The sequence below is a fragment of the Tachypleus tridentatus genome, chromosome 8 (assembly GCF_004210375.1).
Source record: "Tachypleus tridentatus isolate NWPU-2018 chromosome 8, ASM421037v1, whole genome shotgun sequence".
Lineage (NCBI taxonomy): Eukaryota > Metazoa > Arthropoda > Merostomata > Xiphosura > Limulidae > Tachypleus > Tachypleus tridentatus.
Window position 1 is genome coordinate 9,824,698 of NC_134832.1, and position 26,742 is coordinate 9,851,439.

The following is a 26,742-nucleotide window of genomic DNA, read 5'->3' on the forward strand; positions in this document are numbered from 1 at the left end:
GTCAGAGAAGTCTTTTTAAGGTGACATCTTGCTACTGTTTTTTTTTTTTTTTAGAAAAAGCTCATGATACAATATGGAGATATGGCATCTTACGAGACCTTCACTCGTATGGATTGCATGAAAACTTACCCCTTTTCATCCAGGAATTCTTAATGAAACACCGATTTCAAGTCCATGTAGGCTCAACACTTTCTCATTTTTTCTCACAGAAACTTGGAGTCCCTCAGGACTGTATTCAGAGTGTCACATTTTTCTTTATAAAGATTAATGCCATCAGTGAACAGCTACCCCTACTGTTGCAAATCGTCTTTTTGTTGATGACTTTCACATCTGATGTCAGTCATCAAACATGAGGTTTATTGAAAGGCAGCTACAAACTGCAATCAATCAGATACTGATTGATACCACAGCAACTGGTTTTAAACTTTCACTGCCTAAAACTGTTTGTATACATTTCTGTTGCAAATGGGGGAATCCACCCAGATCCAGAACTCTGTCTTGATGATGATGTACTTCCTGTCATCCCTGAGGCAAAGTTCTTAGGTCTTATATTTGATTTTAAATTAAATTTTATATTGCACATCAAGCAACTTCGTATCAAATGTCTAAAATCATTGAACATTCTCCGTGTCTTCTCTTATATTTCTTGGGGAGTAGATCGATACTCCATGCTCAAAGTTTATCGTGCCTTTGTCAGATCCAAACTTGACTATAGGTCTGTGGTTTAGGGTTCTTCCAGAACTTCAGCACTGAAAATGTTGGATCCTGTCCATCACCCGGGGCTTAGGCTTTGCACTGGAGCTTTTCGTACTTCTCCCGTGCAAAGTCTGTATGTGGAATCTCATGAACCCCCTTCTGTATATTTGCTGTTTGCAACTGTCTCTAATGTATGCTTCCAAACTTCGATCCTTACCACAGCATCCTGTCTGGAGTTGTGTTTTCCAACCACAGTGGACCACACATTTTAATAACAGAAAATCTGCCATTGTTCCTTTTAGTCTCCGTATCCAGGCACAATTAGAAGATTTGGATTTATCCTTGAATAACATTGCAGTTTCTTCAAATCAACCTATTCCACCATGGTAAATTACTGTCCCATTTGTAACCTATCTTTGAGTCATCTGAGGAAAGCAGATACACCTGATTGGAAATATTGCTCTTTCTTTGCTGAACATCTTTCATATGATCCATCCATTCCTATGTATACAGATGGTTCCAAATCGGGTGACTCAGTGGGCTCTGCCATGGTTTGTTACAGTTCGATTGTGGCACATAGACTCCCCCCTACAGTTTCTGTTTTCACTGCCGAATTGTATGCCATCTCTCTTGCCCTAAATCATATTGAAATAAAGCAATATACAAATTGTACAATATATATGGACTCACTCAGCTGTCTATTGGCCCTGGAATCATTCCATGATAGTCACCACCCTCTTCTCATCAATATCAAAAACAAACTGGTCCATCTTTCTCTCTCATCTGTCTCTGTCCACATTTTTTGGATATCAGGTCATGTTGGTATTTTTGGGAATGAGCTGGCCAACAGTCATCACTGTAGACAGCTTGGACGCCTCCATTGCATCTCTGTGGTCTGAAACAAATGATAAAAAATGAATTACCTCATGCATTACAACATCTTTTTTAATGCAATAACTGCTAAAGTATTAGGAAATAAATTGACATGGGCATGGGTAGGTAGGAATAAAGAACATCCTATCAGACCAAACAAATTTAAACCAATACACACAAATCCAACAAAGACGCACGAGAAGCAACTAAACAAATTACTACTAAAAATTAAAAAAGCCAACACAATTTCACAAACACTTTATTCCTACCTACGTAAAACCGAGTCATGCACACCACAAATATACGGCATCCCCAAACCTCTTAAACCAGATTGTCCATTACGACCAATAATGTCTACATATGAATCGTTTAACCGTAGCACACACACTCAAAAAAATTACGTTGCCCACACTGGGGGTCATTTTTGACCCCCACCAAAAATATTAAAAAAAAATTTATTTTCATATAAGCAAAGTATAAATTTGGACAAAATATTTATTCTATACAATTTATGCATACACTGGGTAACTTTATGGTCATTGCAAGCAATTTTACTACATTTGATACACTTTGAAGAAGTTTTTTTCCTTGAATCACGTGCGCATATTTGACACCATTTCCTAACGTTCTCTTCAGCAACTTTTTGTCTTTTTGGAGGGATCACTTCATTTGTATCTTCTTCAGGCAGTAATTCATCAGTAAGCAACTTCAGAAATTCACGTCTTGCTCTTTTTTGGTACTTTGATGCGAATTCTGGATGGCGCGCTGCCGATAGAGAAGGTAAGCATTGTATGTGGCAGCATCAAGAATGTTATAAAATAGTGCCATTGGCCACCTTCTGGTCTTTCTTTTTGTGGAAAAGAATCTAACTATTTGGTCTAGTGTATCGACTCCTCCTTTGGTGGAGTTATAGTATGATATTATTTCAGGTTTTCCTGATTCATCATCGATTGAGGGCTCTCTATGCAACGTAGATAAGAATATTTTAGAATGCTCGAGAACATTTATAGAGTGTTCTAGAATGTTCTAGAACACAAAATTTCATATCAATATATTATTTGATTGTTTACCAGACATGTTATTGAGTTTTTTAAACGGGGGTCAAAAATGACCCCCAATGTGGAAAACGTGAATTTCGACATTAGACAAGGGGTGTAATATCCCATTTGCATAAAATATATGTTAAATGTATTAGTATAGTATGTTATTAGTATAGATTAAATTAGGTACATTTTTAGGCCCGAAAGTCACACCTTTGATATTTCTATAACAACTTAAACACAAGTGGGCCCATTTTTGACCCCCACCGTGTGTATGAGGGTTAATTACAATCTTGGTAAATACATAGCATGGGCATTCTCCAAATATGTAACATCAGCCAGCTCATTCATCAAAGACTCTTTTAATTTCAAGTCTAATCCAAATCAACTTAATCATAAAGCCTTAATGACCAGTTTCGATGTTATATCCCTCTTTACAGAAATTCCAACCACTGAAGCCTGCAAGATAGCCTGAGAACTCTATATCCGAGATCCTAACCCATCTATAGACATTCCGAGCAACCCTCATAAAATTCACCACGATGAAGACAAACTTCATGTTCAACAACCAAAACTATATACAAACAAATGGCCTAAGCATGGGCAACCCAGTCTCACCAGTTCTAGCCAATATTTTTATGTCACAAGTTGAAACACAAGCAATTAACACAGCATTACATCCACCACCATACTGGTACAGATATATAGATGACACGGTTGCGGGATTCAGATCTACAGAACACATACTTAATTTTTTCAATCACATTAACTCTATACATCCCAACATTAACTTCACATGTGAACAAGAAGAAAGCAATCAAATATCATTTCTTAACCTCAAAATTACAAGAACTGACACACAATTCAAAACAGAAATCCACCGAAAAATCACCCATACTGGATTATACATTCCTTAGGACTCAGCACATGAAACAAAACAAAAACTCAACTTACTAAGAAACCAAATAAACACAGCCATAAAACTATGCTCACCAGATAAAATTAACGATGAATTAGACAAAATATTACAATACTTCATCAACATCAATAAGTATCCTCCACAAACCGTAGAAAACATTATACGCACACCTAGACAGAAAGCAAAATCAACCAACAAAAGTAAATATATCTCACGAATCAAAAAATCACGAAACCATATACTGCTGCATACCATATATTCCGGACATTAGCAGAAAAATAACCAACATTTGGCAAAAACTAGTAACAAAATATGACATTCCAGTTAATACCAAATTTATTCAAAAACCAGGCACAAAACTGAGGTCTGTACTATGTGAAAACTACACTGACAAAGACCACACCAACATTATTTATAAAATACAATGTGATAACTGCCACGACTTCTATATTGGAGAAATAAGTAGAAAAATAGAAACCAGATTCAAAGAACATAAAAAGTCACCTTCACACGTTTTCGAACACTGCAAGTCAAATAAACACAACATAACCATGAAAAACACTCAAATACTAAATAAAGAAACAAACATAAACAGATGCAAAATTAAAGAAGCCTTACTTTTCAACAATTTCAACCCAAAATAAACCAATATAAAGGAACGCCTTTGTTCCTATATTGATATAATAAAATAAAATAATATATTCAAACATCTAACACTGCTCTCTACATTCTGACACTCAGTTACACAACTCCTTCCAAACATGTGGTCAGCTTCCGGTCAGTTGCCTCTTTCTTTGTGAACCTGATGATGACCGAAGAAGGTCGAAACGTTCGCTCTTCTATGTAAAATATTTTTTGAACCCAAATGAGCCGTTTTTGCATATATATTTTGAGATCTGATGAATTTGATGCATATTGGCTCAATTTATAGAGAATCTTTCCACTAATTAACATTTAGTTTTTTACAAGTACGTGTTTATTATGGTACTAATCAAGTAACCGCTTTTAATTAAACTTACCGGCCAAGCCATGTGACGTTAGATAATGTAATTACAGGTGTGAAAGCCATCGCAATCTTCGTGGTCGTCCTTTAATTATAGCGTCGCTAATCAACCACATATAAATGAGTTATTCGTGTCAAGCCGTTAGGTCGCTGTTGATTGAACAATTTTTCACACGATTGTCAATCCTCACAATGACCTTCCATGAATGTAGACGGGTTATTGATTTTTATCTGCTTACCGCATACTTGCATTAAAAAAAATGTTGATGTAGTGAACCAGTCTAGCATTTTGTAAACAACAGTGTTTTGCCGGTATATTTGCCAATTACAATTTTTCTTTGCCAAAAAACAAAAATAATAGCCATTGGATAATATGGCGAGCGACAGCGTGAGCTTTGTTAAATTTTGGTAACAGCAAATTACGGATAAGTATACATAATTAATGTTTTTTATTTATCTACAGAGTCATTATAATTGCTGAAATGGTACTTCCAAGATTGACAAAAGCACTCCGGGTGTTTTCCTACATAAGTGATCCTTCAGTTAGAGAAGTTGATGAAGAAGTGGATGTCTTGGCAAAAAAAAGAAGAGAGAGAGCTGAGAGGCATATAGCGTAAGTTTTTGTTTTTCCATTCCGTTCAAATGGTTAACAGTATAATTGTTTGTGGGTAAATAAACCACATGAAGTAAGTTAGGTTTAATGACTGTGTGCAAATATTAGGATATTCTAACTAATAACCTAAATCAGATTTTAACCCTTACTACAGACTTACAGGATTATTTATATGCATGCCATAAGGTTTCCCTGAGTTACATTCAAAATTAAATTTTATTATTATGTTATATGAATAAATAGAACATCAAAACTTAGTATAAACCAAATATATGGGTTTTACATTGTTAGTTTTGTAAAGTAATATTAAAAACAAATTATCAGTTTTCCATAGTATGAGATTTGTGACATTTGCTTTCTGGGTCATCTCTTTTCTTCAATATATTTACCACCACTCCAAGTACAAAATTTGATGTTACACATCAAAATATTGTTGTTATTAGGCAAAGCATAATTTTTATAACCTTCAGTCTTATTTGGTTAGAGTCATAAACTGGATAATCAGGCCACTTTTGCCATGCTAATATATCACATTTTCTCTTTCACACTTTATGATCAACAGAAAACCAAAGTTTTTATCAGTCAAATTATTTTTTCATGATGTTTTCTGTACAGAGTATTTTATGTTTCCAGTTCAGTCTTTCTTCCCATGGGAAACACATTAGCATGGTTAGCTGAATTTTTAACATCTTTTAGGGCATAGTTAGAAAGCCAGTAAATTGTGATAGTTACAAGATATTGTTTGTTTTCTTATGTGTTATTAAGTGTTCTGTGTTCTTGAGTGCATTATTTAATTAGCCATTTTGCAACTGGTCATGGGTCAAAGACCTTGTTATCATGCATGTTGAGTTGCATTCAAAATATTATTGAACAACTATTTTATAAATTTATGTCAGTGAGTTTGGTATCAAATTGTAAATTAATTTAAATTGTAGTATTATATATAAGTTAATTTCATAATTTTAAAGCAAATATTAAAAGAACACAATTAAAATATCAATTTTTGTGAGGCATTTGGTATGTTGAATGCAGTGCTGGTTAAAATTAGATATTTGTGATGTTAAAATACTAAGTCTGTAGTTTTATATGAATCGGGAACTAAAATGACCATTATTGATAACCTAAAATGTAAAATCCTCATGTCTTGTTATTTTGTTGCAATATAGCTTATGTATTAAATCAAACACAGTGTATCTATTCTCTTCTTTACCTTTTTAAAAATGGTTCCTTGTATACACTTCTATATATGACAAGTGAATAACCAGTTGACAGCTTAGAATCCCTCATAGTGATTTTCTCAGCAATTTTAATTTGTTAAAAGGCTACCACCATCTTTTGAATCAAGATTTCAAGGAGGTAGTTTGTATTTTTAGTTTGTTCCATTCCATGTTTCACATTGTTTTTAGACCTAAATACATCTTAATTACTAAACTTGATAAGTTATAGTGGAATTTTATGGTATCAATATAGTAATTTATGATTTTTTGTTATATATATATATAAAACCTAAAAATATTTTGTTTCATATTCTTCATGTCTGTGGTTACGTGGTTATGAGGTCAGTCAGATCAACAGATCCCACATAGTTAGTGTAGAGAAAATATCAGACAAAATACGGTCTTACTTGAAACAAAAGCTTGAAATATATTAACAATGTCTTGAGTTTACACAAATAATATTTGAGATTTTTGGAAAGACAAATAGGTTTTAATCGTAACTTAAAACAAAAGCTTGAAATGTATTAACAATGTCTTAGAGTTTACACAAATAATATTTGAGGTATTTGAGAAGACAGTTTTTAATTGTAACATGAAATCACTTTCACTCAGACTAGTAACAAAATAAATTGATATTTTCACAAACAAATCTTTAGTAAAAATATTTCATTAAAAATCTAATATTTGTGTAAAAAATACTTGTAATATTTACTAAAAGTCTACCAAATTTTGTGAAGGTACACATGCTGCATCAAATACTATAGTATAAATGCTTGACATGTGTAGGTGTGTATACAAACCCGTGTATGTTATACCAAGCCTGTTATGAAATGGTTAAGTAAAAAATTATTTAGTGCAGCATAAAAAAGTTGGGTTTATTCCAAGTCTACAGCATAAGAAAGGGAAGAACTCAAGTAATTATTATGTCCTGTTTTTTATGCGTATTCTTGATTTACTACTATAAAAGTAAATGTAATGTAAAAATTAGCTTGTATCTTAGATAAGGATACTATAGGTAAAAACTGAAGTGTCACGAGAGACACTTGCCTTAAGTGATTTAATAGGGTAACGTGAATTACATTTTTGCCAAATACTTTACACAAGTGAGGTATGGTTCAAAGGGATCAGTTAAACAATAAAATGAAAGTAGCAACAAATGTACACTGATACTAAAAACTATAAATTTCAATTTTGGATATGAATGTAACCAATTTTACTGAATTTAGTACCAAATAGTGTTGTGATTTTTAATTTTACATCTGTAATTATAGTTAATTTATCCCTCTTGCCACAAGTATCCTCTATTGCACATGACACAGGACTTTATTGTCTTACATTTAAAATTTTAAACTACTTTTTATTTATGTTTTACCAATTAGTAGAGCACAAAATCTTACCTAATGAGTCATCTTTTAATAGTATATAAGTTTAAGTTCTAAATTTTATAAAGCAATATTTTAGAAAATCCTGAATTTTAACTAGTGTGATACATTTTTCTAGGTTTCTTTCATCTTTATTGTAAAGCTACCTAGGATAAATTAATGTAGGTTCACACTACATTTGAAATTATTCTAGAAAAAAGAATGATGGTAATTTGAATTATTTCATTTTTTAGGAGGAGTTATAAGATCAGTCAAATTGACCAACTTTGTATAGTGCTAAGGTAGAAAAAATAAAAGATAAAATATAAAGTTTTACCAAAAAGCAAACAGGTTTTAAAGATTAAAAATTGAAATTTGAGATTTTTGAGGTAAAGAAAAGTATTTTAAATTTTAACATGAAAATCACTTTCAACACAGTTTATTCAAAACAACAATAAATGTATTCAAGGACAAGTATTTTTTTAGTTTATTAAAAATGCATTATCAAAAAGTGATTTTTTGTGTGTGAAAGGCTTATAATGTTTGCTGAAAGTTTGTTAAATTTTATGAAGATGTAAATACTATATCAAAACTGAGTAGTGTTAAATTTATAAAGACTTAATTATGAGTGCAAAAGGTAAAGTGGTTGGTTAAATTCATAGAGCTTGTGTGGAGAGAATTATTTATCAAAAATATTATAATGGTTCTGTGAAGTAATGATTTTTGATTTTTTAAAAAATTGTTATATAACAAAGCATACATAATTAACTTTTTGAATCTGTAATTTTTTGCACATTTTGATAGAATTTTCATGATTTCCTGATAATTAACAAAATATTAAAAAAAAAACATTATAAAAATTCAATTAAAATTTTTTTGTGAATAATAACATTATTGGATTAACTTTTAGCCAAAGAGACATGAATGTGAATGGATGTTCTCATCTTTCAATGGGTAAATTGGGATTTCTTTGCCAGGTGCTAGCAGCATCCACTCACTTTTACTGAGTTAAGCATTGTCTATAGCACACAGTTTCATGATATATACTTTAGCTTGGGTTAGGATTAATGATAGGCAGTATCTTCAAACAGTAGATAACAATATTATCACTAGTAGTCTTCTTGGTGTGAATGCCTGGATGTGATGAGGGGACCTCTAAGAATAGGTTCTGTCTTTTCAGTTTACCTATTCTGGGGTCTGAACATTTACTCATCTGTATGCTGGGTGTGATCTAACAGATTTACCATTATACATTTATTTTAGTACCTATTCTTATTTCATTCTAGTTTTATTTTTGCATGTGATGTATATTTATGTAAAAGTTGTTGCTTTGTGCAGAGTAAGCTCTATGTGCAGGAGCAAACAAACCTGATGATGACCGAAGAAGGTCAAAACGTTGTTTGCTTCTGTGCATAGAGCTTTCTTTACCTACACCAGCTCTTTTTACATATATTTTTCTCTACAAGTGGGTTTTCTCATCTTCACAGATTATTGTGATGTATATTGTTGACTGCTTTTTGAAATGTAGTTTGTTCAAACTTTGGATGTCCAAGAGTCTCACATGATTCATACAAAAAAAATGGAGACAGTAATAGAAGAAGATTATTATTTGTCAGCTACAGTTAGTGTGCTATAGGCCTAGGAAACTATAATTGTGATTAACACCCATTAATCAGAAAACTACAGAATTTGAACAGGAACGTTTATAGATTTCAAACATTACAAACCTATCAACTTCAGTGAATTAGTTTAACATTATTATTTCTACTAGGACATTAAATATCTTTTTCAGTAATAAGTGAGCTTCTAACCAGTGTAAGGCTAGCCAAGAAAGACATTGTTAGCTCAGGCGAGGTGTAACAAATCAACTCACAATTAATTTGTTCATTGTGGACGTGGATCACAAATAAAATATTCAGTTCTAGACTGGATATAAGACTCAGTATTTTCTGTAAATTTGTAAACTCTTCTATATAAACCATCATTTGTAATAACTTTTTTAAATTTGGTATATATTAATATTTAATAAACTTCTAATTTAAATTCAACTTTCTGGTTATTTGAAATAGTAATAAGTTATGATATGTAACATAATAGTGGCATCTTGTGACGTGTGGGAAAATCCTGGTAGTGGAGGGGATCTAACACCAACACACTACTTTGGCCTTGAGGTGCCCCTCTCTTCCCTGTCAACCAGGTACTAGTATTGAACATTCTCACCATGTGATGTGGATCTTGTGTTATTTCAAGATAGTGTCCACAAAACACTGGTGTTGCTGCTGAGCCTTTTGCTTTTAGTTCTGTAGTGCAATCCTTCATAGGATTTCATTGTGGGTGGGGTCAGTAGACACCAAAATTTTCTCTTCTTCCTGGCTTTTCACACCTCTCACCCACCCATTGCTAAAATTATACAGCCATTGATATGTAAGTGATCATGTTTAGAGTGCTCTAATACTCAACCCCAAGCGACAGTTCTTTGATTCCTCATTTTACACTCGCTATCTGGAAAGTCGCTTGGGCAGATGTTACCATGTTTTTATTCAGAAAAGGATTGGATGGGCTCACTGGCTCTCCAAAATCTGTTCAAAAATTAAGATCTGGAGACATTCTGATTGAAACATCAAAACCAAAACACACCAAACTCCTCTTGAAGTCTAAGACTCTTAAGAGATTTGTCTGTTTGGCTTACCCTTCATGGTTCTCTAAATACATCTGGTGAAGTTATTGCTGGGATGAATATCCTTAATACTGCCCTCTCTACATTCTTTTCCTCCAAACCACGAGAATTTTATAGAAGTGGCATTCAAAAGCTTTTGAATCATTGGTAGGAAGTAATTAATAATAATGGAGCATACATTATTGATTAAATAACATTAAAAGCATTTGAAATCCTTTCTCTTTTTCTGAACCTAAAATTAGACATCACTTAAAGGATGACCTGATACTAGTGGGGAAAAGGAGTCCTTATCTGTAGTGGTTTCCAGTCACTGGGGCAGTGGACAGAGGCTTTTTCTCCAGAGGGTTAGGGGGGGTTTCCTTCACTCTAGGAGAAGAGGGCAAAGTTGGAGGCCCTTTTACATCAAACTCTGGATGCTTTTTTCATAGATGTAGGCAGGAGAGGCACTAGCCTACACTGGTGCCTTTTCTTAATTTTGGCTCAGATCTGACACTTACTTGCACCAGTACTGGATCAGTACTTTTTTTTCTCATGATTCTAAATACAGTGCAGTCCTATCAAGGGTTCTTGGTGGAGCATAGCTTGTTCCACATCATCCTTATAATTTCAGGGGCAAGGGGAATTTACCCTGTCCCATTGGTTGGGGTAATGAGGATCAGTGTTTGTAATTCCAAACCAAATGGGTTCAGTTTTTTGAAGTTGAGTAAGGCATACAAGATCCTGTAATTCCCATAATGCCTTTTAGACTTTTATTTTGCTTATCTTCTTATTGTGATTCCAGTGGCTCAGAATGCATCACTCTAGGGCTATAGGATGGGATCCACTCATAAGTATGTATATGTATTGCAATCTGATTGCCCTAGCTATCAGTGTGGGATATAGGGACCATGGCCTTATAATTCCATACCAGCCACCTTGAGAATACATTTTTACTTCAAGTGGGCTTCTCGTCAGTATGAATATTCGTTATACTGTTGGTTACCACAGTTCTATCCAGAGCTTTAAATACTTTCTTTTTGTCAAAGTACATGCAGGTTTATTCAGTTACCCTAGAACACAAATGATAAGATGAATTATTCTTTTCTTTTCTCTTGTAACCATACAGTCTGTGTTAATTTAACTCAAAAAAAAAAGGCCACTATATGGTGTTTACTAATAAACTCTCAAACACGACAGTAGTCTCGAACATTTCACACATTGTGATACCTCAGAATGCAACACTACTCAATTAAAACAATGAGAAAAATTTAGTAGGCTCAAATAATATGATGTCAGAGCAGCTGAATTAAACAAACATTATGTATGATTTGTACACAATGAAATAAGAAACTTACAATAAACTGTTGCTTCTAAAAGTAACTAAATTTAACATTAGCTCTGTACTTGAATCTTAAATCTTAATACTCATATTAACTTAATTTCTGTATACCTACCAGAGTAGAACAGCCTAGATGAGCCAAAAGGGCCCATGCTGTTTTTTTAGTATTTTTTGTTTAAAAGTTCTTTGAATAATAATTTTGACATGGTATTTCAACTGAATCTTAAGCTTTTGCATAATCCCAGCCCTCTTTTTAACACCAAAACTTTTTTATTATAATGATTCACTATAACAAACAAGGTACATAAGTTATTTCATTTCTCCTATCCTAAAAAGTAATCTAATTAATTTACCACCATAGAAGTGATCATACAAATTAGGTAGTCTTGTCTGAATTGTACTGAGAGACATATGTTGTTTAGTTTGTGCTCATGCTCTGAACAATGAGATTTTAGATTTCAAATGTCTTTTATATATTGCTTATGTCTGTTACTAGTAATTTTCCACTGCCCAACTTTCTGTGTCTTATTATAAGACATAAGGAGATAATATACTCATAGTTTATGGATATGAAAGTGAACATCAAAGATGTTTATTTATTCTTCATGATTAATTAATCTTCTTGACTGTTTCTTCATTTTTTTAGTATGCTGAGGAGGTGTTTATCATTTTATGATCCTAGTTTTGACTTTAGTACTTCATGTATCAACATGTACAGTTAAAATATAAGCTGTTGATCCATACCATTGATTTTCTTTAAAATATGGATGATTGGAGTATTCTCATATTCTGTTGGAGCTTTGAGTTGTTGAGCGTGCACGCCAGGAAGTCAGTAGTTCTTGTTACAAGTCCAATATGTTTTAGTATCAATGACAATTTAAATGTGACAGCACATATTAACTATCACAACTTTTTTTGGAACCCTTTTACTACTATGGCTACATTAAAATATTATTCTTAAGCTTGCCAGGTGTTTAGGAATACTTTTGTAAGTTCTCTTTCTGGAGGTCATTGACTTCTGGCAACAGTGTGACCCTATATTTTTCAGCATTTCATTGATTGTGCTACCAGTTTTGTTGTCCTGTGATTGATTCATTTGTGACAATAGAAAATTGGCGTCTGATGCTTTAACGATTTCCAATTATGGATCCAACTTCTCCATCAGTGAATGTTTGATTCTGTCGTGGGAAATCTTGTTCTTTCTATATCTACCCTAATCTTTGTCATCTTCCTTTGGTATTAGCCAACATCTGACTGTACTGTTTTCTAGTTCTTTGTTGTTCCATGTTGACCTGTTTTGCTGTGGGTTTCATTACTCTTTCTTCTATCTCAGAGGAATTGTATTCAGTTACCTTTCCTCTATAAAAACATTTTTTTCATCATCCAGCCTTCAAACATAAATCTTTCACAACAATGTTTTTCCATCTACAGCTTTATGGCTAGCTCTTCTCTGTTCCTCCTTTAGAGAAACTGACTTCTCTTTTGGTACCTTGAATTTTGTCACATTCTTGCAGATGGTTCTCCATGGTGGTATACCAGTCCTTTTGGTTTACATTTAAAAGTTGGTGCCTTTGAAATTCTGATTCTTGGCTTGGTGAGCTGGAAAATTAACTCAGTTCATTGATATAATTATTGTAAATTATATTGATTAGTATCATTTAAAATATTCATTAAAAATTATGATTAAATCAATGAATTTCATGAAAATAATCAACTTGTTTCAGATTGTTACTGTCTTTGATTATTCCAATGTCAACAAATAGAAGTTGTGACTAAATTGGGTTAATGTTACAAAAATAATCATTTGATCGAAATTAGTGGTTTTAGTGATTCCAGCTATTTAGTGATTGAAGTAATGCTATTATAATATTTCATTATTATTTTTGATTAATTCAAGTCCATTTAGTCTAGTCCGTTAGTGTTATGGCTTAAGAAAGTAATCAAGTAATTGAAATTGTTCTGATAATAACTATTTTAGATTATTTCAGCATCCAAGAGGCCAAAATATTGCTGTTATGTTTGTTTGTTGTTAGGTACAAGGCTACAAGCAGTTTAACATGTTTTATGCTAATGTCGTGTTTATAATAGCCTCAAGACTCAAGAAAGTACTAAAAATGCAACTGGTTGAAACATTTAATTCATGATTTCTTTTATTGTGTAACTCTATTGAGACAGTGGTGCTACTTATTTTCGAGGCAATAAATTTGTTCATTTCTATGTATTTTGTGTATTTGAGTTAAAAGCTTTTGAAGTCAGTAAATGATGTCATTTTGAAATAATTCCTGGTTATTATAAAAATGTTCTGTTAATCAAATAATGAAACAAGTTGTTTTAATTCTATGTTAAGAATTTTTGCTTTTCCAGAAACGGGACTCTGACTTGGAATGTCATGAGGCAAACTTTTCAGAACCTCTCTGATCCCTCGCAGGTAGAAGTTACAACAGCTTTGAAAGAATTGAAGAATTATGCTAAGGAACTTAGTAAGATCCACATACAAAAACCTACATTTATTTAGGTTCTTGTTTTCATTTAACAATTATTAGTAATTTTGGCTAGTTCATAAATACAGTTGTATTAAGGTTTTCTCCAGTAGCTAGAGAATAAAATCTGATACCAGTACTATTGTTGATTACAAATTATTTTTTTTTTTAAAAGTAAATTTTGTGGTGCATGCAGGGATTATGTGAATAATAATAAATGATTTGACTTGTATTTCTAAAATAAATAGCTATACAAAGAATGTTTTTGTTTTCTAGTAATAATACCACTAGTTTTTCATTTTAAACCTATCAGTATTTTTACTTAGGTCAACTTGAATTCCTTCTTTATGAGGTTAAGCAGTTTACTCAGAATATTGATTACTGAATTTAAATGTCTCATAAACTATGCAGTTATCATTGGTGAGATGATAAGCATATAGAAAATTCAAACACAAAATTTTAATATCAAAATAAACATTCAAAAGAAGTTCTGATGAAATGACATTGCCTCAAAAGATTTGAGACTAATAAGATGCTTCCCAGAAGTTCAAAATAGTGAAAGATACAGGGGGTATCAAAATAAATTCTGATTGTATTAGAAAGTTGTAATTAGATCATTCTTCTAGTCTACTTTGGTCTTACCTGGACACAGATTTATAACATTATTAACATTCTGTAATATGTAAGCATCAATAACTTACCATGATTTCATAATGCAAAGCAGTATTTGTTCTTACATTACCTTATATCAGAGTATTTTCTTCATTTATCTTGATATGTTAATTTTTTTATTTTTTTACTAATGGCTGTTTTTAAAAAATACAGTACAATTTAAGATTTTGAAACCATTGCTAAACTTTAGTCCAGTTTATATTACTAGAATTAGTTAATTTTTAATCACATGTTTAATTATATAATGAGTGAATATTGAAATGTATTGCAGTGTTCATGAGTAGGTCAAAATGCATGTCATGACCATTTTATAGAGTTATATTATAAAAATAATGAGTTGCATTATTGTTAATGCATGTTAAGTTTAATTATTTATTATTAAAATTTCTATAAATTTTAATTTATTAATTTCTGAAGATGGAGTACCTAAATGAACTCCTAATCAATTCTTTTTTGGAAAATGTAATTGAATAATAAAACACAAATGTAGTAGTACAAAGCATTTCTTAAAATTTCAAAAATCTTTAAAATTCCATCTTCGGTAGTCTAGAGGTAAAAAATAAACACGGTGGTAATTGCACCAGAAATATGATATGATTTGTAACAAGTAAAAAATTTCAATACAAAAAGCAGGACAAGAGTAAAGGAAAGGTATGCAGCATAAATGAAATAATGGAATTGAATATATTTAAATCAAAGGAAAAATGTGTATTATTTATAGACACAGTAACATGGTATCCAGTTTCCCTCTCCAACTTTAAAATTCTCCAAACAGCCAAGGATGTTACTGAACTTTTGATAAAACAGATGTTAAGTGCAAAAACTCTTCTGTTTCTAAAAAAATACACATTCTTCATTTGATTTTACGTAGGATGAGTGTTGTTTTCTCTTCAAGGAAGTTCATTGTTACATTATCAGTTGTGATGCACATTATTGTGTCCTCTGCAAATGTGTAACAGTTGAGTGAAAGTGTGTGTGATTAAGTTGTATTATAAATATAATTTGATGTGAACAATTTTTTGTGGAGTTTCTGTATTGCACAAGTGAATTTTTATGAAAATTTTGAAGTAAACAGTCTTGTTTTATAAATGTTTATTAAAACGTTTTTGCTGAATAATTTCATTTTTATAGGTGCATCTGATGAACATTTTGTCCATATTTATGTAGAATGGGTACATCAACCCTTTTGCAATGGGATCTTTATAATACACAAGTTCTTGTACACAATTGTGCATGTTACAAGTATTTGTACTATAATTTTTGATACATTGTGTATATTCAGAAAATTTGGTAGACTTTTAATAAATATTAAAAGGTTTTGTGTAGACAAAAAATCAGATTTTTAATGAAATATTTTTGTTGGTTAAAATATTCAGTGTTTCATTACTAGTCCAAGTGAAAAGTGGTTTCATGTTATGATTAAAAAAACTATTCATTCTAAAAATATCAAATATTTGTGTAATCTTTCAAACATCATAAATGCATTTTAAGTGTTTATTTTCAGTTAGACTTTATATTATTTTCTCTACCTTAACTATGTGGGATCTATCAATTGATTGACCTCGTAATAATCATAGAAAAAAGAAAGAAAATAAAAGTTATGCTTTTTCGTCATGCCAGAATGACTACATGTTATAACATGAAGGTACAAATGTTTGAGTAGTTTAAGTCTCATAATGTTACATATATATTAGTTTTATTATAGTAACCTTCTAGTCATACTTAGCTAACATTACATAGTTTGCATTGACATGATGCATATTGTTTGTGTTATCATATCCAATGATATAAAAACTGACTGTTAGTCTTTACAAAGTGACTGTTTTGTCTGTGTTTTACAATATGTCACATTTCAGTTATTAAACATTATGTACTATTACTATTTAAAAATAAATGATGAAACTTATTTTTCTTAAAATATAGAACAATAAATAATGAAGTAAGTCAAATGATTATCTCTTTTAGCTATGATCCTTGAACTTAGTTGCTGCAGGATATAGGTTGCTAAGCCTTTTACAATTTTGCACATTGATGATATCAAAGAAAATTTTTTTTAGGTTTTATATATACAATTGAACAACCAAAAATATAAATAACCATACTGGTACTACAGAATTCCACTATAATTTATTAAGTTTACTAAGATGTATTTAGATTAAAAAAAAAACCTGAAACTTCAAGCAGACTAAATGTACAATGTTCCTCTTTGAAATCTTCGATTAAAAGAATGTGGTAGCCTTTTCAAAGATTACCATGGCTGAAGAAACCACTCTGGGAACATTTTGAGCTACTGATTGGTTATTCACATGTCATATACTGTAGTAAGAGTATATAAGGGACTGTTTTAAAAAAATATAAAGAGTTGAATGGGGCCACTATATTTGATTCAGTATGTAAGCCATATCTCAACAAAATATAAGGTTTCTATTTGACATTCTAGCTTACCAATATTGGTAATTTGACTTCCTAATTTGTAGGAAAATGTAGAATTAGTATTTTGACATCACAAACATCTAATTTTAATCAGTGCTGCATTCCATAACATACCATGTGATCCACTAAAAAGTATATTTAGATGTGTTCTTTAAATATTTACTTTTAAGAAATTAACTTCTACACAGTATGAAGGTTTGAATTATAATCTACAGTTTGATTCCAAACATGTTGCCATAATTTATAAAATAGTACAATAAAATTTGGAATGAAATTTAAGAAACGTGATCCATGACCCATTGCAAAAGGGTTAAATAAAATGCTGGGTGATGTGGATACTTACATGTTTTCTGTATCTCTGATCTGATTTTTTGTCTTGTTTTCCTCCATTATGCTTCAGATGCACATACAGTCTCTAAGTTTAAAATATCCTTGTTTTAGAATTTCTATTCTTGGTTATTTTTTATAACTGAAAGTCTGGATCTTAATCCTCTAAACTTAGGGTATTTAACTTTGAGGGTGACTATTCAGAGTAGTTTTTAAAGCTGGTAAACTCCATTCTGCATTTCTTCTTAATTTATTGGCCATCATGATCACTTTTGTATTCAGTGTAGTTACTGATGCATAATGTTTATCTATAAATTTCACGAGTGTACAATGTAGTTTTAACATAAAAATAAGTATACTTGTTAGTGCATGCCATAAGTAAGCAACTGTAATGCTATATTTGTGAATGACAGATCAGCAATGTATACGTGATCTGTTACTGTAGTGAAAATCCTCATTATGTTCAATTGACCCAATATTTTTTATCTTTCTTTTTGTACAGTTGGATCAGAGTCTTCTGAAGAAATGATAGAGAGTGCTGCTGTGTATCTCATTCAAGTTTTTCAGGACTGCACCTTGATTGGTCATAAGCAGATGCTTCAGCTTCAAATAATGTTTGGATCCTTTTCTTCTTCTATAGCAATTTTGGCATGTAAACTTGTTGGAAAGATGCTTTCCTGGTTATCAGATAAAGAAAAAAATTGTTTTCTGAAACAGAATAATTATGGTGAAGAAGACATTGAAGAATTTGGATATAAGATCAGATTTGTTAGATATCAGCCATTTGAAAATTGTGGCTTAATTCTGAGTTGGGATCAAGAAGATTCAGAAAGGCAGGATTTATGTTTTACTTTAGATCTTGAGAAGCCTGTCAGAAAAGATAATATTAAAGAAGAAAGCAAAAAACAAAAGAAAATGCTTTGTTTTGATAAAAGATGGTTAGAGCAGGAAGTAAAAAAGTACTATGAAGATCTTCCTAGCAATTTACTTGGGGTTACGGTTGATAACATTGTTTCATCTATATTAACCATATTGATATCAGAAAAGTCAATTGATGAACTTCAAAATGATGTAGGTTATACTTAGAGATTGTCTGTCAACTAGAATTCAATTTTATACATACCAAAACAGAATTATAACATTACCTTGAGATCATGTTTCAAGAGTATTTTAGGCATTGTAGACATCGTAGAGTTTTGTTATTAATGAACTACTGCTGCCTTTTTCATTCATAATGAGATCTTCTTTCTCAGATTAAAGTTATTATTTGTGTAGTCTTACTTTTGGGGGTGGGGTGGGTAAGCACAATTCTGCAGTAATTTTTCCTTTGTACTTGTTTCTGCATATGAATTATTGCATATGTGACATCATCATTCATTCTGTGCAGTTTGTTGAGAGACACTGCACATGTATATTACAACTTTGAGTTCAATTTGAAAAAAATCCTCAGTACAGAAGTCTTTTGTTGTCCCACTAGAAACAGACAGGAGCAATCTGTTAAAAGCCCAAAATTTAACATGGGCTAAATTTTTGATTATTTACAAAGACCATCAAATACTTTTTAAAGTTTTACACTTTTTCTTTCTTTTATTCATATATTCTAAAGAAAAACTATAAAATGATTTGCTATAAAAATCTATACAATAATCTTAAACATTTCTTTGAATTATTTACTTTTCTACAGAATCTAGGATTACGTAAATAATTTTTGAAATTGTTCAGTTAATTTACAACTGATGACTAATTTTTAAAGGTCAACATTGGAATAATTATGCAAGCCTGCAAAATTAGACTTCATAAAAGTTGCTTTGGTTTTAATAACATATTCCATAATTCAGCTACACAGATTTCAAAATCATGATATTAATTTTTCTAAATCATCTAAGGATTTTTTACAAATCATGAAGAAAAATCTTTTCTTTATAATACATTATTTTGTTTACAACAACGAACATTTTATTAAAATCATCTTTGTTTATAAAAATTAAAACAAATATAGGAAAAACGTTGTGAAATGCATATGCATTTTGATTTGTTTTCTGAAATCAAGTTCTTTTAGCTTCAAATTTTCATGTTCTGGTTTTTCTTTTATGCATTATCCTGGAGAATCTTGTTTCATTTACCAATAGTAATGAGCTATCTGCTGATGTTTCACATTTATTGATACCTCCTTTCCATTCCTTCATGTCTTTCCCCTTCTTTATTGACAGCATCAAGATTCTTAGAGAAATAATCAGTATGCAAGTTTAAGAAATTAACCCACCAACTCATGTAACAACTGAACTTTTTGAATTTATGGAGCATGTTATTGACAGTATTTTCATAATTTATGTCCTTGTTGTTTCATAAAAATTTGTCAAGAACATGTTTAAAAGTACTCCATGTTTCTTTTTTTCAACATTCCTCATTGTACTTTCAAACCCTTTATCTGTTGTATAACCTTGCATGTTACATGAGCAAAAATAGTCATCTTCATGGTTTCTAGGCTCGTGCCACACCATTAGAATTTGAAAAGGCAAAGGTTTTTTCTTACCTTTAGTCCAATGTCTCAACTCTTTGACACAAATGGTGCAAACTTTGTGTGAAGCCCATGATTTATTTTGGTCACCAAACACATATAATATGGTTTATTTGACAAATTCTTCAATGTTTTGTCTTTGTTTCTTTACAACAAATTTACCACAAGTATAAAAGAATATGTTTGGGTCATTTACACAACTTCTTGTTACTATAGCAGTGAATAAGTAATATTGAAAAAAAATGTCAATGACACACCATGTTGCCTTTTAACTATTTATATACTAGTAGTGTGTTTCTTGTGAGTTCTAGAATGATTAACAAGACACATACCTAGCAATTGGTCTAGAGAAACTATAGCCAGTGGTTGTCAATATTTTAAGCACAACAAAATGTAATCAGATTTCAATGAAAATCATTTATTTGTGTGAAAGAACATATGACATTGTTAAAAAATCTGTATGTAATAGAGAAAAATGGATATCACTTTTGGATTTGGTGTACAAGAATTACTGTAGAACATATAAACATTTCAAAATAATAAAACTATTGTAGGCCTGTGTTATGTGACCTATGAAACTTTAATGGTACTGTTTGCTAGTGAAAGTATTATTTTGGAATGAGACCAGTAAATTAGTATTATTAAAACTTCAAATCTGATTTCCCATAATGAATAAACAGCTTCTGTAAGCATATAACATTCTAAAATCTGAATAAAGACCCAGATTTATAGTCAAAATGTGTGGGAACACAGTCACATTCTGGTTTGTAGTGATAGTAAAAATAGATCCATACACTAGATTGACTTTCCACTTTATGTAGATGGCCAACTGTATTATATAAGAGTAATTTGAAAGCATTAATGCTGCAACATATCTGTACTTAGTTTAGACAAAGCAACCAACATGACTGGCATGTATATATATTTGGCTTATGGCAAAGTGCTAACCATTAATGAGAGGTATGAGTGTTTTTTCACATTTCATCCTCTACTTATATGGTATTTGTGACTAAAAAATCCAGTATACATTTTGATATATCCATAAAGGCGAATAAAAGATATTACTGATTATATGAGAATAATTGTTCAATATAATCTGTTGTATAAAATGTTTGTACATATATTTAAATGTTGGTGATTCTTTTTTTTACGAAGAATGAACTAACAGTAAAAATATTTTTAGTTTCTCAAAATGGTTTGAAAACATTTTAACTTTTACACTATTTTCTATTTATTCAAACATTTATTTAAAAAAAGTAATGTAATTAGGTGCTGATATTGATTCAAACAAATTATAAATGTGTTAAAATATTTAACTAAAACTGTGTTTATTGATCTTTTGTATTTGTGACTTAAATAGTCTTGTTTTGCTTTGACAAAAATATCTTGCAAAGATCTGATTATGTTGTAACAGATTCAAAACTTGACCCTATCTTAACACAACATATAATATTTAGGGACAACAAGGGACCTAATGATCCATCTTGGTTGTTCCATTCTCTAAAATAAAATAAAACTATTAAAAAATTTAAAGTTGACCTTTATTATTATCATCTGTTAGTCTAACAAATTACCACTAAAAACTTTTCCCTTTATATCTGCTATCAGAGGTTTTTTGTTTAGCTTTTGGGGGTGCATCTAATAGTTCTGGACTCTTGTTCAGTCTGACATTTTTTGTCAGGTGGTCAAGGTCTTTATCCATCTATTTTGATTCATGACCCTTCATTTCCATCATTACATGGATTACTGGCAGCTACTAGCTCCTTTGCACACCACCTCTTCCATTCACACTGTTTTTCTTTTGAGAAGCTGCATGTGTAGGTCAGCTGGTAAAGGTAGAGAAGTCATTTCTTTCCCTCACTAAATACCTTGTTCATATCAGGGTGTTTTTCAATTCCTGTCTCAGCTGGCCCCACCCTTCTCTCCTTTGCCTGCAGTCTAGGGAACTTCAGGTTTGGAACATTTCCTCTTTTCATTTTCCAGATGCTTGAGAGGTTTTTTATGTTTGGGGAATGTGGCCATTTTTGGAGGCCCTCATTCCCCTTGTTCAAGCTCACAAGTAGCCTCTTCAGTAGGTCTTCCAAGGTTAAGGAAATCCCATTTGGGATCCCTTGGACACCTCTATCCATCTCCCTCCTTCCATTCATGTGGACCTTTCCTGATTATTGAACAGAGATGACACCACAGTGAATGTTCTTCTTCTTCCTCCTCCTCCTCATCCATAGGTGCACCTTTTCTTTGGGTTGGGGTGCATATCTGGATACAAAGGAGATTTTAGGCTTTTGGTTTTGTGCCAAGTCATCTTTTGTATATTAATTTTTTTTTAACTGTCTGTCAAGCTTTGATTCACTTTCTTTTGTCTCTTCCAAGCCAGTTGATAGGATCTATTCTGACTTCTCAACAGTTGTCTTAACAAGGGGGCTCTCAATTGAGGTGTCTTCCATGGGCTTTCTTTGGGCGCTTGTGAAGGGGACTCATCTAAGTAATATTACACTGGTAGTGAAGATAACCTACAATATCGGAGTTGAGATTTTCCAACAATAAAAATGTATTTCCAATAGATTATTACATGTCTCATGCTCTCCATTACTGATCTCTTTCTCTCTTTTTCTGTTGCTCAATCTTGAAGTAATATTGGATTAAGTGTTGCATAAAGTGAGTCACCTGTGCTGAGAGTTGTGTCATACTCTTATTGTTGGAAGGTTATTCATATGCTCATTTAAATGCTATCATGCAACTGCCTCGCATATAAACATGTGAGGGGATGTGGGAGTATCAGTGACAGTGGTGAACAAAAATATGTGCAATTATTAGAGGGCAGTACAACTCAGAAGATATTATGTGAGAGGAGGAAATAATTTGTTAGATATACATTTTTCACATTTTTCAGGTATGAGTGTTTTTTCACATTTCATCCTCTACTTATATGGTATTTGTGACTAAAAAATCCAGTATACATTTTGATATATCCATAAAGGCGAATAAAAGATATTACTGATTATATGAGAATAATTGTTCAATATAATCTGTTGTATAAAATGTTTGTACATATATTTAAATGTTGGTGATTCTTTTTTTTACGAAGAATGAACTAACAGTAAAAATATTTTTAGTTTCTCAAAATGGTTTGAAAACATTTTAACTTTTACACTATTTTCTATTTATTCAAACATTTATTTAAAAAAAGTAATGTAATTAGGTGCTGATATTGATTCAAACAAATTATAAATGTGTTAAAATATTTAACTAAAACTGTGTTTATTGATCTTTTGTATTTGTGACTTAAATAGTCTTGTTTTGCTTTGACAAAAATATCTTGCAAAGATCTGATTATGTTGTAACAGATTCAAAACTTGACCCTATCTTAACACAACATATAATATTTAGGGACAACAAGGGACCTAATGATCCATCTTGGTTGTTCCATTCTCTAAAATAAAATAAAACTATTAAAAAATTTAAAGTTGACCTTTATTATTATCATCTGTTAGTCTAACAAATTACCACTAAAAACTTTTCCCTTTATATCTGCTATCAGAGGTTTTTGTTTAGCTTTTGGGGTGCATCTAATAGTTCTGGACTCTTGTTCAGTCTGACATTTTGTCAGGTGGTCAAGGTCTTTATCCATCTATTTTGATTCATGACCCTTCATTTCCATCATTACATGGATTACTGGCAGCTACTAGCTCCTTTGCACACCACCTCTTCCATTCACACTGTTTTTCTTTTGAGAAGCTGCATGTGTAGGTCAGCTGGTAAAGGTAGAGAAGTCATTTCTTTCCCTCACTAAATACCTTGTTCATATCAGGGTGTTTTTCAATTCCTGTCTCAGCTGGCCCCACCCTTCTCTCCTTTGCCTGCAGTCTAGGGAACTTCAGGTTTGGAACATTTCCTCTTTTCATTTTCCAGATGCTTGAGAGGTTTTTTATGTTTGGGGAATGTGGCCATTTTTGGAGGCCCTCATTCCCCTTGTTCAAGCTCACAAGCAGCCTCTTCAGTAGGTCTTCCAAGGTTAAGGAAATCCCATTTGGGATCCCTTGGACACCTCTATCCATCTCCCTCCTTCCATTCATGTGGACCTTTCCTGATTATTGAACAGAGATGACACCACAGTGAATGTTCTTCTTCTTCCTCCTCCTCCTCATCCATAGGTGCACCTTTTCTTTGGGTTGGGGTGCATATCTGGATACAAAGGAGATTTTAGGCTTTTGGTTTTGTGCCAAGTCATCTTTTGTATATTAATTTTTTTTTAACTGTCTGTCAAGCTTTGATTCACTTTCTTTTGTCTCTTCCAAGCCAGTTGATAGGATCTATTCTGACTTCTCAACAGTTGTCTTAACAAGGGGGCTCTCAATTGAGGTGTCTTCCATGGGCTTTCTTTGGGCGCTTGTGAAGGGGACTCATCTAAGTAATATTACACTGGTAGTGAAGATAACCTACAATATCGGAGTTGAGATTTTCCAACAATAAAAATGTATTTCCAATAGATTATTACATGTCTCATGCTCTCCATTACTGATCTCTTTCTCTCTTTTTCTGTTGCTCAATCTTGAAGTAATATTGGATTAAGTGTTGCATAAAGTGAGTCACCTGTGCTGAGAGTTGTGTCATACTCTTATTGTTGGAAGGTTATTCATATGCTCATTTAAATGCTATCATGCAACTGCCTCGCATATAAACATGTGAGGGGATGTGGGAGTATCAGTGACAGTGGTGAACAAAAATATGTGCAATTATTAGAGGGCAGTACAACTCAGAAGATATTATGTGAGAGGAGGAAATAATTTGTTAGATATACATTTTTCACTGTAGAAAAATGTTAATTTTAGAATTTGGGTCATATTCATTCAAAATAACAACACATAAATATTAACCAGTCAGCTTTGTAACTTTGATTTATTAATTTAAATAATATTTTCAAAAGGAATTTAAAGTGAGAAAAGTACATCATTGTTTAAACTTTAGTGATATGGAGTGAAGAATTCCTTTATTAATATTGCCTTTAAAAAAAGTGCAAGAAAATATGCCTGTAAATATTAGTTATAGACAGCATTAAATTGATGTTAAAAATTGAATTTTCTTAAAGACCTGTTTTAATATTTTGAAGCATTGAAGCTATAAAATTCCTTATTAAATATTTTCCATTTAAATTCTAGATTTATGATATTAGCTTTTGAAAAGAAAATGATGTAGCTTATTAAAGTTTTGTATTATTTAAGCTGTTTGAGCTTTTGGGAGTTGAAAGACTTGATCTGATACAGCTTCTACTAAAGCATAGGAAAGAGATTGTAACAACAAGATCAATTGGCTTCAACTTTTCTGTAGAAGGAGTGATGTCAAATACTAAACAGAGATCTGCTTATGGATGCCAAGTTACAATTCAGGTGATATATTTTGTTAATATTTCATTAAACAAAATAAAAAACAAACAAATTAATAAATATAGGGTCTGAACTTTTTAAATTTTCTCTTGGTAACTGAGTAAAGGTTTAGTTATGACCCAAAATCCAATATATGGGTTGTTTTGTACTCAGAAAAGCTTATGAGAGGTTTTATTAGTCAGTGTTGAGTTTATATTTAATATGCTATGGGTTTAAACTTTTAGATGGTTTTGATGACAAAACAAAATTAAAATAATTTTTTTAAACTCTGGTAGATCTAGGTAACATAATCAGCTACCTGTCAGCAGAGATTATATTTATTAATGTTCCATAAATTAATTTATCAGTTGATAAATTATACTAATTAATTAATGAGTTCATTGATTTATTGATTAGAAAATATTTCTAATTACCTAAGTCTGCTCTGTAACGTGTAATTACTGTATGCTTACTTTTGCTAAATATTCTTTGGTAAGATTGTGTTTATTATGCACAAAAATCAGTGTATTTTGTTTGCTAAACCCAAAACATTGGTTTCACATGTAAATACTATATTTTTTCATTTGAAAATAGATGAAAATGTTTTATTTTATTGGAGAAAAGCATATTTTAATATACTAATTGGTAAAATGTGAAGCATTAAGTTCAATCAGTTTACATAATTGGCATTATAGTGCCATTGCAGTCGGGTAGAAAAGTCTGCTTGCAAAAAATTCCATAACTGAAAAATATGTTAGTTGAAGATATTGAACTTGTAAGAAATAAACTAATAATAATTAGTTTTTAGAAAATCTAATTTTTTAAAGTTAAAAATTTTCATTAATACTCATACAGGAAAGAAAAATCATAAAGATATACTATAGAAGTAAAGATACATGTCAACTGTTTGTAAACATTAAAATATAACCAACTAAGTGTCAGTCAATAGCAGTTTTTAACTAAACATGTATTATTACTTTCAAGTTTAAGAATCTAAAGAATAGCTCATTTGTTTAAGTGTAGAATTATATAAAACCCATAGTAATAAAGTTCAGTGAACCAAAATTTGCCATATAATGCATACCCACTGTATTTTGCCAAAGTCTGAAAAAGAACGACAGTTGAAGAAACAGTTCAAAAAGGAAGATAGACGTATCCAGCGAGACCAGGCACGAAATCTTGATGATAATACATTTATATTTGATCCTCAGTATCTTAGAGATCAAAGGTATGAG

General features: G+C 31.5%; 1 protein-coding gene across 7 annotated transcripts in view; it reads left to right on the forward strand.

Moving 5' to 3' along the window:
• Nucleotides 1-26,742, forward strand: part of obe (activating signal cointegrator 1 complex subunit obelus) — a 241,105-nt gene that overhangs the window by 11,741 nt on the left and 202,622 nt on the right. For all 7 annotated transcript variants that reach the window (XR_013032327.1, XR_013032326.1, XM_076517566.1 and 4 more), the window contains exons 2-6: nt 4,995-5,144; nt 14,082-14,197; nt 18,132-18,700; nt 25,367-25,531; nt 26,611-26,735. Coding sequence is in view for 5 of the 7 variants with exons in the window: in XM_076517563.1 (XP_076373678.1) it covers nt 4,995-5,144; nt 14,082-14,197; nt 18,132-18,700; nt 25,367-25,531; nt 26,611-26,735 (1,125 nt within the window). In the remaining 2 variants the exon portion in view is untranslated. The remainder of the gene's footprint in view (nt 1-4,994; nt 5,145-14,081; nt 14,198-18,131; nt 18,701-25,366; nt 25,532-26,610; nt 26,736-26,742) is intronic.